The following is a 15,042-nucleotide window of genomic DNA, read 5'->3' as shown; positions in this document are numbered from 1 at the left end:
CGAACCTATCACTCCCAAAGCTTCCCATTCAAACCTTTTACCCCTTGAAATGGACTCAATCATCCCCTGATCTACATGCTGGAGTTTTGCCTCCTGAATGATGATCACTGATGGTTTAGACTTCCTACAAACCTCCTTAACCTAAAGCCTCTTTTGCTAACTCCCAAGACCCCTAACATTCCAACTTAGAATCTTCATTGAGACATGATCCTTACCCCTCTCCCCTTCCTATCTCCCCTAAGGATGGCCTTCCTTGAAATTATTCCTAGAGACACTAAGACCCACCAGTTCCCTACAACCCTTGGAAGATCTGGAAGACTTGCGATGGACAACAACACAATTTTTTTGAAACTCGATGAAGCTTTTTGAAGGCCTCTTTCCTCTACCATCTAGAAGAGGGCCACAATCCCCGTCGCAATCCCCAAAAATTACCTAAATAAGCCTCCCCACATGACTTGTTGCTTCCTTTATCCATCTTTTTCCCCTAGCCAAACCCCCCATGTCCCTAGGAAGCTCCAATAGAGCAAGAAAAGGCCTTGAAAACAGATGCAACTCTCCAACATAGGAAGTTGCTTGCAGGGGGGTGACATTCAGAGCCACTTTTGGACTCCTCCCTCAAAATCGTACTCCAAAACTTCATCTCTGTTAGTTCTAAATCCCAATGGTTCAGGCATTGCCACCAGAGAGAGAGAGAGAGAGAGAGAGAGAGAGAGAGAGAGAGTTGACCTCAGAGGAGCTGACAATCCCAGGCTCCCCAACCTCTGGACTGAAAAAGGTCTTCAGAGAGAAAGCAATAAAAGAGGAGGCGAGGGTATGAAAACGATCAGGAGAGAGGAGAATGAGGGTGGGGGTATCTGAGAAGAGAGAACCATTTTTCTAAAAGGGAAGGGTGAGACCCCTCGTCTCAAGGGTTATAATGCAAGGCAAAAGCAAAAGGGATTAAAGACAAAGGTAAAGGCAAAGGCAAAAAGTGGCCACGTGTTACCCCCTCCGTACGAAGCAAACACGCGTCAACTAGAGAGGATAGACGATTGTCATCTAATAACAAGCTCTCACTCACCGCCAGTAACATCACATTGTTACTGCGACACTCGCCGCAACATCGAGCGAGGCTAGACACACAGCATCCCGAGACGCCCACCTGTTAAAGCCTCTCTCTCTCTCTCTCTCTCTCTCTCTCTCATCAAAGCCAACGAACACCTATCCTCGAAGTCAACCAGAGAGGCACGTCTCTCTCTCTCCCTCATCAAAGCCAATGGACACCTATCCTCAAAGTCAACCAGAGAGGCGCGTAGAACATCCTCCCACCGCTCCGACTCCAAAGTCACATGAAGCGATCCAGCCCAACCACGTATGGTTACCGCCATTGACCCCCGGCAACCGCTCCTAACCCTTGAGTGAAAGAGAGAGCCATGTGTTGCCTTAACTACATCTCTTCTGCACCATCAACCACCAACGATCCACATGTCGCACGCATGCCTCCATTCACTGCCCCAGTTGTTGCAACATCGAGACATAGGCCAGAGGCATTAATGGTCACCAGACAAAAAGGCGGTTGACAGCCACCTGTTGTCCCATCTCCTCAGCTAACCTACCAAGAAGCTAGATACGTGTCCCCCCATCCAACACTCCAATCACACCAACCCTCTGCAGATGATTCTTCACTGCACACGTACCTCTCCCTAAGATCGGAGCTACACAAGAGCACTGAAGTCACAAACATAAAACAAATACAACAGAAAAAGATTTAATAAAAATGGCAGCCTAAAACCTAAAGGAGATGTTAATACTCCAAATACCGATGAAATAAAACACTTGCCACATGATAATAATAAACTCGAACAAGCCTGTTGAGTTGGATCTCGAATCTTGATGCACCAAAATGCTTGCTAGACATCTAGTTTCCTTTTTTTTCATTTTTTAACATGCACACAGAAAATGCTAGACTAAGTCATTTTTATTCAACACAAGTGCATAAAAACCACGTGGTTATTTTTACTTGTCATAATCCATACTGCTTTCTTTTTAGCATTTCATAACAATAATACACCTCGCCTGCAACCAACGTTTGTAATATCAATAATATTAGACAACATTATCGAAATCGCAGCTCAGCAATACAAGACCTATAGGAAGTTGCAAGACTTTTGGATGTTGATGATATTAACGCATTGTATCTATGTTTTATTGATGATAGTATTGTCTATACATCAATATCAACAACAACACTCAAGTTGTCCCCAAAAAAATTCAAAAAGAAGCCTTACAAAATCCCCTTTTTTGTTAAAAAAATCACTTCGAATCCATTTCCTAGATTTATAAATGATATGAATTTATTTTAAATATAGTTACATCACCTCTATCAGACAACGCATAGTTTATGACCTTATACGAAGGATAAAGAAAAATAATGCAATGGATGTATATAACGTTACTATGTGGATGTGTTGTGTACAGTCTTTTGTGTTCCTCTGGAGTATGTAAGAGTGTTCGCTAGAATATAATAAGAGTGTGTTAGGGTTTGTGGAGCTCTAAGACATAAAAATCCCGTCTCCCACAAACTCTCTCTCTTCTTCTTCCTTTACCCTCCAAACTTCTCAAATCTACTTGGTATTAGAGCTACGGTCTTCGTGTTGACTAGTGCTATAGGAGCTTGCTGACGCCAGCAACCGTACTACTGATGTCAACTACTATACGAACCATACAACTCGATTTTGATCAAGAAGAACATGGTTTGATAGATCTCGATTTTAGAAGAATTATAGTAATTTTTGTGAGATTTTTAGATACTATGGAGTATGTTTCACTCATTTTTCTCTTTCGGCAAAAAAAACCCAACAAATCTCGAATTTTCTACAATTTCTCCCAAATCAGTAGTTGTTTCTTTAGATTCTCCTCACATGATGGATCGGTTTTACTGTATTTGACTCCCCATGGAGTTATGTTACAGAGAAGAGGTAATTTGGGAGTGTTGTGAAGCCAAACAGAGGGTAAATCGTACGGTCGTACCGTTTTTTGGGTCTTAGAGGGGTCTACCTATACACCGGAGATCATGGTGCATGTGATGATGACCGATTCTCATGTGTAAGGCAATGTTTGTGTTGGGTTCACACCTTATGATTCTTGTTGCTGAGTTGCTTCCCTTTAACTATTTATGGACCTTCGGACCATCATCTAGAACTAAGGTTCCATAGATTTGTGATTGTTTTCATCCCGTAGTCTTCTCTTTGAGTTGTTTGCTCATGGGTTTCTTGTGTGTGAGACGTATGGAGGACAATGTCTTCAGGATCTAGAACTAAGGTTCCCCTGCCTCAGACCCCTAAAACTTTTGAAGAAACCTTTAGGGGAGCCATTCAAGAGGATTGAGAAAAAAGCCAATCCCACGCATTCTCCCATCCACTTCCTCCACCTATCCCCAAACCCCATCCTATGTAACATGTACTGCAAGAAACCCTAGTCTACATGATCATAAGCTTTCTCGATGTCCAATTTACATAATATACCTTTTTCCTTGGATCTGTGACTAGAATTCACACATTCTAGAGCAATTAACGCGCTATCGATAATTTGTCTCCCCGGGATGAAGGCACTCTGATTATCTGAATGATCTTTCCTAAAACCCCTTTCAACCGCAAAGCTAAAACTTTGGACAGAATTTTATATGGGCTGCCAATTAAACTAATGGGTCGAAAGTCTTTTAACGTTTCTGCCCCTGAGATCTTTGGGATTAGAGTGATGAAAGACGCACCCAAATCTTTCGAAATACAGCTTCTAGAATAAAATTCTGATATAAATTCCATAATGTCTCCCTTCAGCATATTCCAAAAGAATTGAAAAAATGCTATAGGGAAACCATCCGGCCCAGGAGCCTTGTCGCCTCCTAAATCATCCAGGGCCCCTTTCACTTCTTCCACAGATATGGGAGCTTCCAGACTTTTCGCTTCTTCCCCTGAAATTCTTTTAAACTGCAACAAGTCTAGGGTCGATCTCTTCCACTCTTCTCCCTTGAGAAGATTGCTGAAATAGCTAACAGCCTCCTCCGTAATGGTCTGTTGATCGTTAGTATGCTGCCCATTAACCTTCAAACTGCTAATTATGTTCCTTCTTGCTCTTGCACTAGCTATAGAATGGAAGAAATGAGCATTTTTATCAACTTTAATCCATCTGACCCTTGATTTTTGCCTCCAAGAAATTTCGTCTTCCAAGATCCTAGCTGAATACTTCTGAGTAAGATGCATTCTTTTATTCAACTTCTCGACAGATATCTGACCTTGATCTGCTTCCTTATCCAAAGCTAAAATCTCCTCAATCTCTACTTCCCTAATTCGAAGCACGGAGGTTTTCCATTCTTTTATCTTAAGCTTTAGAAGCTTCAACTTTCGACCGAGTCTAAACCCAGCAAAGCCCTCCACCTTGAAATCCGACCACCAATCTGAAATAAGCTGCTTAAACCCATCTATCTTTAACCAGGCCATATTAAATCTGAAAGGCTTATGACCTCGATTCTTCTCTTCAACTGAAAGCAAAATCGGACTATGATCTGAGGTAGGTCTGGGAAGGATGGTCTGATTTATGAGAGGGAAAGTCTCGATCCAATTAGACGACATCAGAAACCGATCCAGTCTGGACCTGATGGGACTTGCTTTCTCATTAGACCATGTATATTTAGCACCTAACAAATGTAGATCAACCAGCTCTTGTTCTCCTATCCAACAGGAAAAAGCTTTCATACCTGAGGTTAATTTTCGCCCATTGGACTTCTCTTCTACAAACCGAACTGTATTGAAATCACCAGCTATGCACCAAGGCCCATTAAATTTCTTTCTGCACTCTGTCAACTCCTCCCAGAAATCTGCTCTCTTGCTATTTTTGTTAGGACCATAGACTGTGGAGATGAAGCATGAGAAATCAGAAGACGAATCCTTCAAAGAAACAGATATAGAATAAACCCCTTCCAGGAATCGATTAAAGACCACCCCGAAGATTTCCAAGCTATCAGCATACCACCCGAGCTACCATTAGCGTCTAACGTCTGCCAACAAACATCTGACTCTTTCTATATAGACCCTATCAACTTGTCACTCATCTGCTTAACCTTTGTTTCCTGAATGCAGATGACATCTAGATTACTTCTACCGCAGACATCCTTAATTATCCCTCTCTTTTTCTTTGCCCCCACTCCTCTCACATTCCAAGAGAAAATCTTCGTAAGGAAACCACACTACCTCGAGCAACCTAAAACCCACTGATCACTGGAGACCTCGCTCGACCTGTAGCAACCAATACACACACCACCAACATAATGTCTTCTTCCCAATCTTCATCTTTGAAACCCAAGTCGAATGACCTGGGTTGAAAGTATGGGCACTACCGTAGTGTTACGGATAAGATTCACATAGTATATGAGTTATGTGGGTATGTGAGTTCCGGTGGCATTGCAAGGCACAAGCACACCTTGCACATTTACCAGGGTCAAATGCAAAAGCATGCGACAAAATTACACCAGAAATCCGAAGGAAGATCATGGAGTATATGGAAAAACAATCAAGAAAGAGATGCGATAGTGTCCCACGTAAGGAGGAATATTTGGAACAAGATGCATATGAAGATATAGACATAGTTAATGTAGATGAATCTAGTCCCACTCCCCCTACTTTGACAGGCCGGTCTAAACCACAAGTACAACTAACGTCTCGAAAAGAGCCCAAGGGCATGAGCCCATGAATAGATGGTGTAGACCACACCCCGAGGATGTGATCGACCAAAGGGGTAGAGGCAAACGGCCGGCTCAAACAACTTTAGAGAACCGGTATAAATAAAAAGATAGGAAAACCACTATTCAATATATTGCTAAGTGGTTTTACCAAACCGGCATTGCTTTCAACGCCGTTAAATCCAGAAGCTTCAAAGTAATGGTTGAGATTATAGGTCAATTTGGACCTGGGCTTAAACCTTCTTCATATCATGAAATAAGGGAGACATGCCTGAAAACTGAAGTTGAATATACACGATCCTTCATAAATAAATATAAGGAATCATGGAAAACATATGGGTGTTCACTAATGGGCGATGGATGGACCGATATATCCATTCGGTTTCTCATTAACTTTTTGGTAAATTGTCCAGCTAGGACAATATTCTTAAAGTCCGTGGATGCATCGGGTCATCCACACACAGGAGAATACTTGTTTAGATTACTAGATAATGTAGTTGAAGAAATAGGTGAGGAATATGTTATACAAGTAATTACAGACAACGCAGCCTCCTATGTAATGGTCAAACGTCTTTTTATGGAGAAGAGGCATCGTTTATTTTGGACCCCTTATGCGGCCCATTGTATTGATCTTATATTAGAAGATATAGGTAGGCTAGTTATAAGTGTGATTGGAAGGGCTAGAAGAATCACGGTCTTTATGTACAAACACGCCCTTCTTCTCAGTCGAATGAGAAAAAACATTGGGTTAACTTGCTACGTCCAGCAATCACCCGTTTCGCTACAGCCTTTTTAACACTACAAAGATTACATGCAAAAAAATTAGAACTTACAAGCTTTGTAGTGTCGGCCGATTTTACAAGTGGGCCTTAGTCAAAGAAGGATGAAGGGAAACAGGTTCAACAAACAATCCTTTCTCAAAGTTTTTAGACACAAGTGGTAACGGCGTTAAAAGCATCCGAGCCCTTAGTCATTGTGTTGCGATTGGTGGACGGGGATGAGAGGCCTACAATAGGCTACATATATGATGTGATGGAGAGGGAGAAAAATAAGATCATGGACCATTTTAACTATAGAGACCGTGTTTACAAGCCAATTTTAGATATTATATATAGAAGATGGGACAGCCAAATGTCATCTCCATTGTATTCGGCAGCTTACATCCTTAACCCAGCCTGTTTATTCACTTCTGTTGATCCAGCAAAAGCACTAACTATGCATATGGTTGGATTTATTGATATCTTGGAAAGAATGATTCCAGATAAAGGAGAACAAGACAAGATCTCAACTTTACTAGACTTTTATACAAAAAGTGAGGGGATATTCTCAAGGGATATCGTAATAAGGCATCGGACAATGAAATTACCTAGTAAGTATACTACTATGAATGTCAGTCTTAGTGTCTTACAAATAGTTTTTCTACAAAATGTTTCTAACCTACTTAAACTGTTTTTCTCATCTAAGTGGTGGGCTGCCTATGAAGTGGACCCGAACAGGAAGGATCCAGCTCTAAAGAAGCTGGCTATGAGGATTCTTAGACTCATGTGTTCTACCATTGGTTGCGAGCGCAATTGGAGCACGTTCGAGGCGGTAAGTTTAGACTGTTTAGTAATTGTAAACTTCAATTTTTTAGTGCAAGGCCTAAGCTAAATTAATTACCTAAATAGCTAATGTCAAATGCGCTTTCTTTCTTGCAAATTCATACCAAAAAAAGGAATCACCTTAAGCAAAATGAGCTCAACGACTTGGTTTTCGTTCAAGACAATCAAAAATTGCGAGAACGATTCCAAACTAAGAAAGAAAAGCCCGGTTTCTTTGACCCTATCTGCTTAGATGAGTTGGATGCAGATAACGAGTAGCTTGTAGAGACGGAGGAATCGATATTTGCTAGAGAGGACCTGACATGGGCACAAGTTGAAGAAGCCGCATACGGATCGACACCTGATGAAGGTAGTACCACTCGAAGGTGAAGGATGGGAGGGAGCAGGGGGGCGAGTAGTAGCCGCCAACCCGTTGAAGTGATTGAGGAGATGAAAGAAGGAGATGGTTATAATAATGATCAAGTTAAAGATCATCCACCATTGGATGTTGATGAAGTATTAGTACGTATGATGAAGAAATGAAAGAATAAGTCTTTTCTGGGCATCTAAGTGGTGACATCGAACAGTGGTCTTTTCCTCGTAAGTATGCACTAGATGTTTTATCAAAAAAGCTGAATGATGAGATGCAAACCATGTCACTTTCCTATTGAACAAAATCACGGTTTGACTCATGACATGGATGGTGATCTTGTTGATGCTACGGTGTGGAGTGTATGTGGAAGAAGGAGATGACTCGAATAATGATGATGATGGTGGTGGTGGTGGTGGTGGTAGTGGTGGACCTGGTGGTGATATGCCACAATGGTAACTAGATCAATGTATATAGTAATAGTATATGATTAGATGAATAATAAATAAATAACTTCTTCATTTTGTTTACTAAGTATGTTAATGTTGATTGTTGATGTATATGTATTGTTGAATGTTAAATGTTGATATTTCATATTTGTTAAATGTTAACTATATTGTAGAATGTAGAATTGTTGATGAATTATGACTTAATATTTAATTCATTATGTAATTGGTTTTATTTTACTTAAATTATGTATTTCAAGGGCCAATGACATATGATAATTTATTCATTTTTTTCTTAATTTATCCCTATTTTTCTGATTTTTTTAAATTTTTTGAAAAATGTTTTTAAAAAATTTTAAAAAAAAATTGTGCGATCGCATATGCGCATAGGCATATGCAATCGCACACGATCGCATATGTTATTTAACAACATTGCCAGTCACACTCAGTCACTGTTGTCAATGGAAACCAAACTCTTGTAGCTAGATCTAGTTCCATCAAGCTCTCTCCTATGCACTTGTCCTCAATTTTGCATGTTCCCAGCTTCCCTCTCAATCTATTATCAGTTAACCTTCTTATAAAATCTTTGAATTGTTCAATAACTATCTTCCCTTTTCACTATGTGTTTCAGGACCTCCAGACGAAGCAAATGATTGGTGGGGGGCCATGAACGTGGAGGAATTTTATTTTAGTTTTTATAATGGACCTGCAATAACATCTAGTGCCTTGTCCTTAAATAAGGAATCAAAGTCCCAATGGCATTGTCATTTAGGGCATCCATCCTTATCTACGTTAAAACTTTTGTTTCCTTCCATATCTGTATCAAAACCTTTGAAACTTGCGAGTTCTCTAAACATCATCGGACTATGCTTACTCCTAGTTTGTTTGAGAGGAAACCCACACCATTCAAGTTGGTCCACTCGAATGTTTGGGGTCCCACTCCCATCACATCTCTTTTTGGATAGAATATTTTGTTACATTCAATGATGATTGCACATGGATGACCTACGTTTATCTTTTAAAATCCAAGCATCAAGTTTTTAATATGTTCAAGCTCTTTAACAACGAAGTGGTCAACCAATCTCAATGCCCGGTCAAAGCTTTACATTCTAATAATGGGAGCAGTATATGTCGAATGCTTTTTTGTCTTTCTTGCAGGATCATGGTATCTTGTCCCATACAACATGTCCACACACCCTACAACAAAACAGTGTAGCTGAGCGAAAGAACTGTCACTTTCTCGAAGTTACACGTGACCTCCTACTTGGTATGAATCTTCCAAAACGATTTTGGGATGATGCCTTATTGTTGTTTTCCTAATTAATCGCATTTCATCTCAAATATTGGCACACAAATCTTCATTTGAAATCTTGCACCCACGGAACAAATCGTTTCTGTTACCCCCTAAAGTTTTTGGGTGTAGATGCTTTATTTAAATTCTTGATTGAAGTAATGTTAAGTTGAATCCTCGAGACATAAAGTGTGTTTTATTAGGTTGCTCTCGGTCTTAGAAACAGTATAAGTGTTATGATCCTTTGACCTGTAAAAAGTATGTGTCCACAGATGTTACCTTCCTTGAAGAGATTCCATACTTTTCTGATGAAGGGAGATCTCTGCACCATCCTTTTGCTAGTCAGGGGGAGGTTACGTAGTCTAATTCCAACCCTATACCTCTTCCAATTTTATGTCTCGAAAATGATATGGTATCTCCCCCATTTGTCCCAAAGCCTATTCTTGTGTATCATCGACAAACTAAAACGTCTACTAATCACCCACCTACCACTTCATCCATTCCTACTAGTGGTTCATGTATAAGCTCTCACTCTCAACCTCATGATGATTTTCCCATCGCTTTATGTAAGCCTTCCCACTCATGTACAAAGCATCCCATTGGTAATTTTGTTTCCTACAACCATCTTTCACCTTTCTTCTAGTCTCTCGTAGTTTCCATATCCTCCTCTACTACCCCGCGCAATTTGAAGGAAGTCATGTGTAGCCCTCACTGGACTAATGCTATGATGGAAGAAATGCGAGCTCTGGAGAAGAACAATACCCAGGAGTTGGTTTCCTTACCTGAGGGAAAACAAATTGTTGGATGCCGATGAGTTTACACCACCAAGTATCATCCAGGTGGTTCCGTCGACCGTTATAAGGCACGATTGGTTGCAAAGGATTTTATTTAAACATATGGTGTGGACTACTTTGAGACATTCTCCGGTGGCAAAACTCAACTCTATTCGTGTGGTTATCTCTATGGCAATAAATTTGTCGGGGCCCTTATTTCAGCTAGATGTGAAAAATGCCTTTTTACATGGTGATCTTGTTGAGGAGATCTATATGGACCAACCCCCAAGTTTTTCCATGCCTCATGATTCTCACAATCCACCCCTTGTGTGTTACCTAAAGAAATCCATTTATGGTCCCAAACAATCTCCACATGTTTGATTTGACAAGTTCAGTCATGCTCTTCTGGACTTTAGATTTATTCGTTGTCAAGCCGATCATCCTCTCTTCGTTTGTCGTCAACCCACCCGAGTTATGGTACTAATTGTCTATGTGGATGACATTGTGCTGTCTAGAGATGATAGTGCTGTCTAAAGATGATACAGAGGGAATGGTGGATGTTAAATCTTTTCTCAAAACAAGACCTAGGGACTCTTTGGTATTTCTTGGGGATCGAAGTCGCTTGGTCGAAGTCGAGTGTGGTTCTCTCTTAAAGAAAATATGCTCTTGATCTTCTCTCGAAAACAAGGATGCTAGGATGCAAGCCTGCCAGTACGCCTATGGATACTACTATGAAACTCAATCCTGATAATAGTGCTTGCCTCTCTGATCCAGGGATGTGCTATCGGTTGGTTGACCGATTTATTTATCTCACTATTACCCAACCAGATCTTTGTTATTCCATAGGTGTTGTTAGTCAATCCATGCATATCCCTCATACCATGCATCTAACAGTTGTGTATCGTATCCTTCGGTATCTCAAGTCCGCCCTGAGTAACGGTTTGCTTTTTCAACAGCATGGTCATATCTTCATATTTTGGGTAGCTCCGATGCTGATTATGCTGGAAATCTACATGATCAACGATCTACATCTGAATATTGTACGTTCATTGGTGGTAACGTTGTCACCTGGAAGAGTAAGAAGCAATCTATTGTTGCACGCTGTTCTGCTAAAACTGAGTATACAGCGATGGCTCATGCAACATGTGAACCTGTTTGGCTTCGAACCCTTTTATAAGAACTTGGTTATACTCCTTCCAGTCTCATTCCTTTGCACTACGATAATCAGGTTGTCATTCACATTACCAGCAATCCAGTGTTTCATGAGTGCACAAAGCACATTGAGATTGATTGTCACTTAGAAAGTGGCTAACAAGGAAATCGCAACTCCCTTCGTTCGCTCTAGGGCACAACTAGTTGATGTCCTCACCAAGTCTCTAAGTCGAGATGTTCTTCTCCATATCACTCGCAAGTTGGGCATGATTGAGATATATGCTCCAACTTGAGGGGGAGTATAGAAAGATAATGCAATGTATGTATATAGTGTTAGCGTGTGGGTGTGTTGGGTACACAGTCTTTTGTGTTCCTCTAAAGTATGTAAGAGTGTTCTCTAGTAATATAATAAGAGTGTGTTTGGGCTTGTTTTGCTCTAAGACACAAGAAGCCCTTCTCTCATAAATTCTCTTTTTCTCTTCTTCTCTCTTCTTCTTCCTTCCCCTTAAAAACTTCTCAAATCTACTAAGGAAACTTATTATGTGCACTTGTTTTTTATTATCTTTTAATTTGTGTGTAATGATGTCTTTTTTAACATCCCCTTAAGTTTCATTGAAAAATTTGATCATTTTTCCCATGTTTCCAAAAAACAACAAAACATTACATATACATTCAATATTTCCTATGTGGTAACCAATATGTTTCCTTATACCAAGGGTGCGATACATCCATCGATACCAATATGAAACACATTGCCTGCACCCAACTTCAGAGAAATTGGCATGATGTGCATGCCCATATTCATATTGTCTGTGAAGAAATGGGCATTAGTCATGTGGCCCCAGTGAAGGTACATTTTACTCTTTAATGCATGAAGTAAGCTCATGTTACATAGATTGACGGCCAACTCCTTGAGGGCATACATGGAAAAGCTAACATGCATTACTCCAAAATGATGGCATCCGCCCTACCTCTCTGCCCTTAACTTCTTGAGCTTTCATCTTACACATTTCAGACTCCCATAAGAATTCTTCCTGCAACATCAAAGTGCAACAACAAGTCTTTACGATAGGCAAATAGATGTGATGCCCAAACAAAAACCCAAAGTAAATCAAAGAAAAGTTGAGCGACTGAAAATATATTAAATTTACCTCACAGCGCTCATGAAAAAGCCTCAATGGAACCAATGCAGAGTCCACAAGCCATTTCGCCTACATTCGCAAAGAAACCATCAGAATTGGATAGCATTGATAAAAGACAAAGGTTTTTCAAGCATTTATAAACACTGCTGAGGAAATGGGCAGTTGAGACTTGAGAGAACATCCAGAAAATGAATAAAAAAGGATATAACATATAACAGTGCACTAAAACATTACAATACATCTAACAATTATTCCTCATGCCTAGAGATTCGAGCTAAAAGAAACATATGGTTTTAGGCAGCTGACAGACTTCACCACATTTCGAATTACAAACATGGCCTTTATTATCAAATCATCTTACATTTTACCAGTAGAAGACAATAACGTTTATGAGTCCTAAATATAGAATCTCAGGCATCTTTCTGGACAGGTTGGACACCATGCACACACCATGGCAGGCCCCCACATGAATTCGGAAGTATTTGGGTGGAGTTGTTATACATGGCAGAGCCCACTTGATGATTGGATAAGTCTGATTTTTTGCATTGGGTGCTCTTCATGAGGTATTTGCCTTGGGTCTGTACCTATCCATCATATGCACCAACCATCAAAATATCATATGCACCCTTCCATGGTGGGCCATGAGCCCAAAAATCAGGCCAATCCATGGCTCAAGTAGGTCACACAATAGGGAACAATTGAGAGTGGACCCCTACCCTTGACTGTTCCTGGTGCCCACAGTGGTGTGGTTCAAACATCCAAAGCATTCATTGTGTCCCACATGGATGAAGGGATTGACAAATTTTCAAGTGTTTCCAAACATAGGTGGGCCCCACAAAGTGAATTTCGAGTTCTTAGGCATGATTTCGCACAATTCTGGGTGGTGTGGCCCACCTGAGTTCCAAATACGGCTTATTTTTTGAGACATCTCATGTTCAAGAAGGGGTTCACTAGATGCACAATTCAAATGCCACATACGCATCAGAGTGGGGCCACAAAGCTTGACCTCATTGTGTATTGGGAGGGGGGGTATGCATATGGAATGGTCTCAACTACAACTAGTTGCAATTTGTAAATGCAACAAGTTGAGTACAGGGCCCTCCGTGTGGCATCCAACCAGTCTAGATGCCAAAAATCAAGCTGATCCAACCATCAAGTAGACCACATGAACTTTAATGTTTTTAGGGGGGTTGTCCATTGTTTTCTATATAGTGGCCCACATGATAATTGGATCAGCATGATTTATTGGCCATCCTATTTTCATGACGAGTGACCCTGTTGGATTGATTGGATGATATACATACACCACAGGGGCCAAACAAGCAGCTAGTTGCAACTTTTTTTACATCTTTTCCTGTTGCAACTGAGACTTTCGTATACATGTATGTGTAAGTTATGCATGTATAGCCAGTATGGAATATACAATGAAATAGTTGATTGAAATGAAGCCTCTTTTATGGATCCCTGCAGTTGGATGCTTCTAAAATTTTGAAGTGAGAACTTTCAGAATCCTAAAGGTAAAGTGTTTTTTATAGATCCCTAAAGGTGAGACTCCTTGGGGCCCAAAAAACCAGAGCCAATTATTTCTACCTAAATTCTGGCGATGTCTGGACTCTGGACTCATTCCCCAGGAAAGCAGCTCTTAGCTCTTTTTGTGGAAATGACTAATGAGTTGGCAAGGCGGGATGATACTGCCAACCTACACATGAGCCAACACATCACACATGGGAGCAATCCAAACTGCCCATTAGGTACATTGTACCCTGACCATACCCTGACTCAAATATCAGGCCCATCCCACTCTTCAGGTGGACTATTGGTCAAGTTTCCAAACAAGCTATTGAAAATGTTGGTTAGAATCATTTAGGATGGTTTAAGGGCATCATCAAATTGGCTCTTAGACCAAGAACTGCAGCAGCGGTTAGGAGGGAGTTGGTTCAAGTTGAAGGCTCCAAAAGGGCAAAGGAAAGCCCCTAAAGGACGTGAGTAGAGCCATTAAGAATAGATAATAAGAAAATATTTGGTAACAAAGGTTTAGCTGAGGACATGGTACTTGATAGAGTGGAATGGCAGAAAAGGATTCGCATAGCCGACCCAATTAGTTGGGGTAACGCTAAGATGGTGAATAATGATCAAACGGGATCTTAGGGTTGTTATTCTCATGGTAAGACTCCACGACACTATGAGCTTTTCTATCTTCTTTAACAACCTTATTTCTGTGTCACTTTTGTGTGTGAATTGAATAAAATTTGGAGACATCTGAGAAGATAGAATCTGTCCAAGTTATTAGAAGCTTCAAATTTTTGAAAAAGGTATTCCCCTATGCACTACTTGGATAGGAATCGAAGCTAAATTGGTTTTTTGGTTTTGATCCCATCACTACTAGGAAATGTTCAACTAAACCATATTGAATTAGGCCCGTTATTTCTGAAACACGAACAATTTTCTTTCGTTCTTGTCATAACGTCTTTGTAATAGATAGATATATAAAATTGCAAATGTCAGCAATTCATTAAATCCAGCATACTTTAACAATTAAAAGTAATACTTTGTTTAATATGACAGAATAAAATGG

General features: G+C 40.3%; 1 protein-coding gene across 4 annotated transcripts in view; it reads right to left on the bottom strand.

Moving 5' to 3' along the window:
• The window catches only part of LOC131251596 (THO complex subunit 2), a 105,759-nt gene that overhangs the window by 79,864 nt on the left and 10,853 nt on the right, over positions 1-15,042 (bottom strand). For all 4 annotated transcript variants that reach the window (XM_058252413.1, XM_058252409.1, XM_058252411.1 and 1 more), the window contains 2 exons: positions 12,477-12,536; positions 12,297-12,359 (listed from right to left, as the gene is read on the bottom strand). In XM_058252413.1, the coding sequence (XP_058108396.1) occupies positions 12,297-12,359; positions 12,477-12,536 (123 nt within the window). The remainder of the gene's footprint in view (positions 1-12,296; positions 12,360-12,476; positions 12,537-15,042) is intronic.

This window comes from Magnolia sinica, chromosome 7 (assembly GCF_029962835.1).
Source record: "Magnolia sinica isolate HGM2019 chromosome 7, MsV1, whole genome shotgun sequence".
Lineage (NCBI taxonomy): Eukaryota > Viridiplantae > Streptophyta > Magnoliopsida > Magnoliales > Magnoliaceae > Magnolia > Magnolia sinica.
Note: the sequence above shows the minus strand (reverse complement) of the source record. Positions and strands in the feature narration are given on the sequence as shown.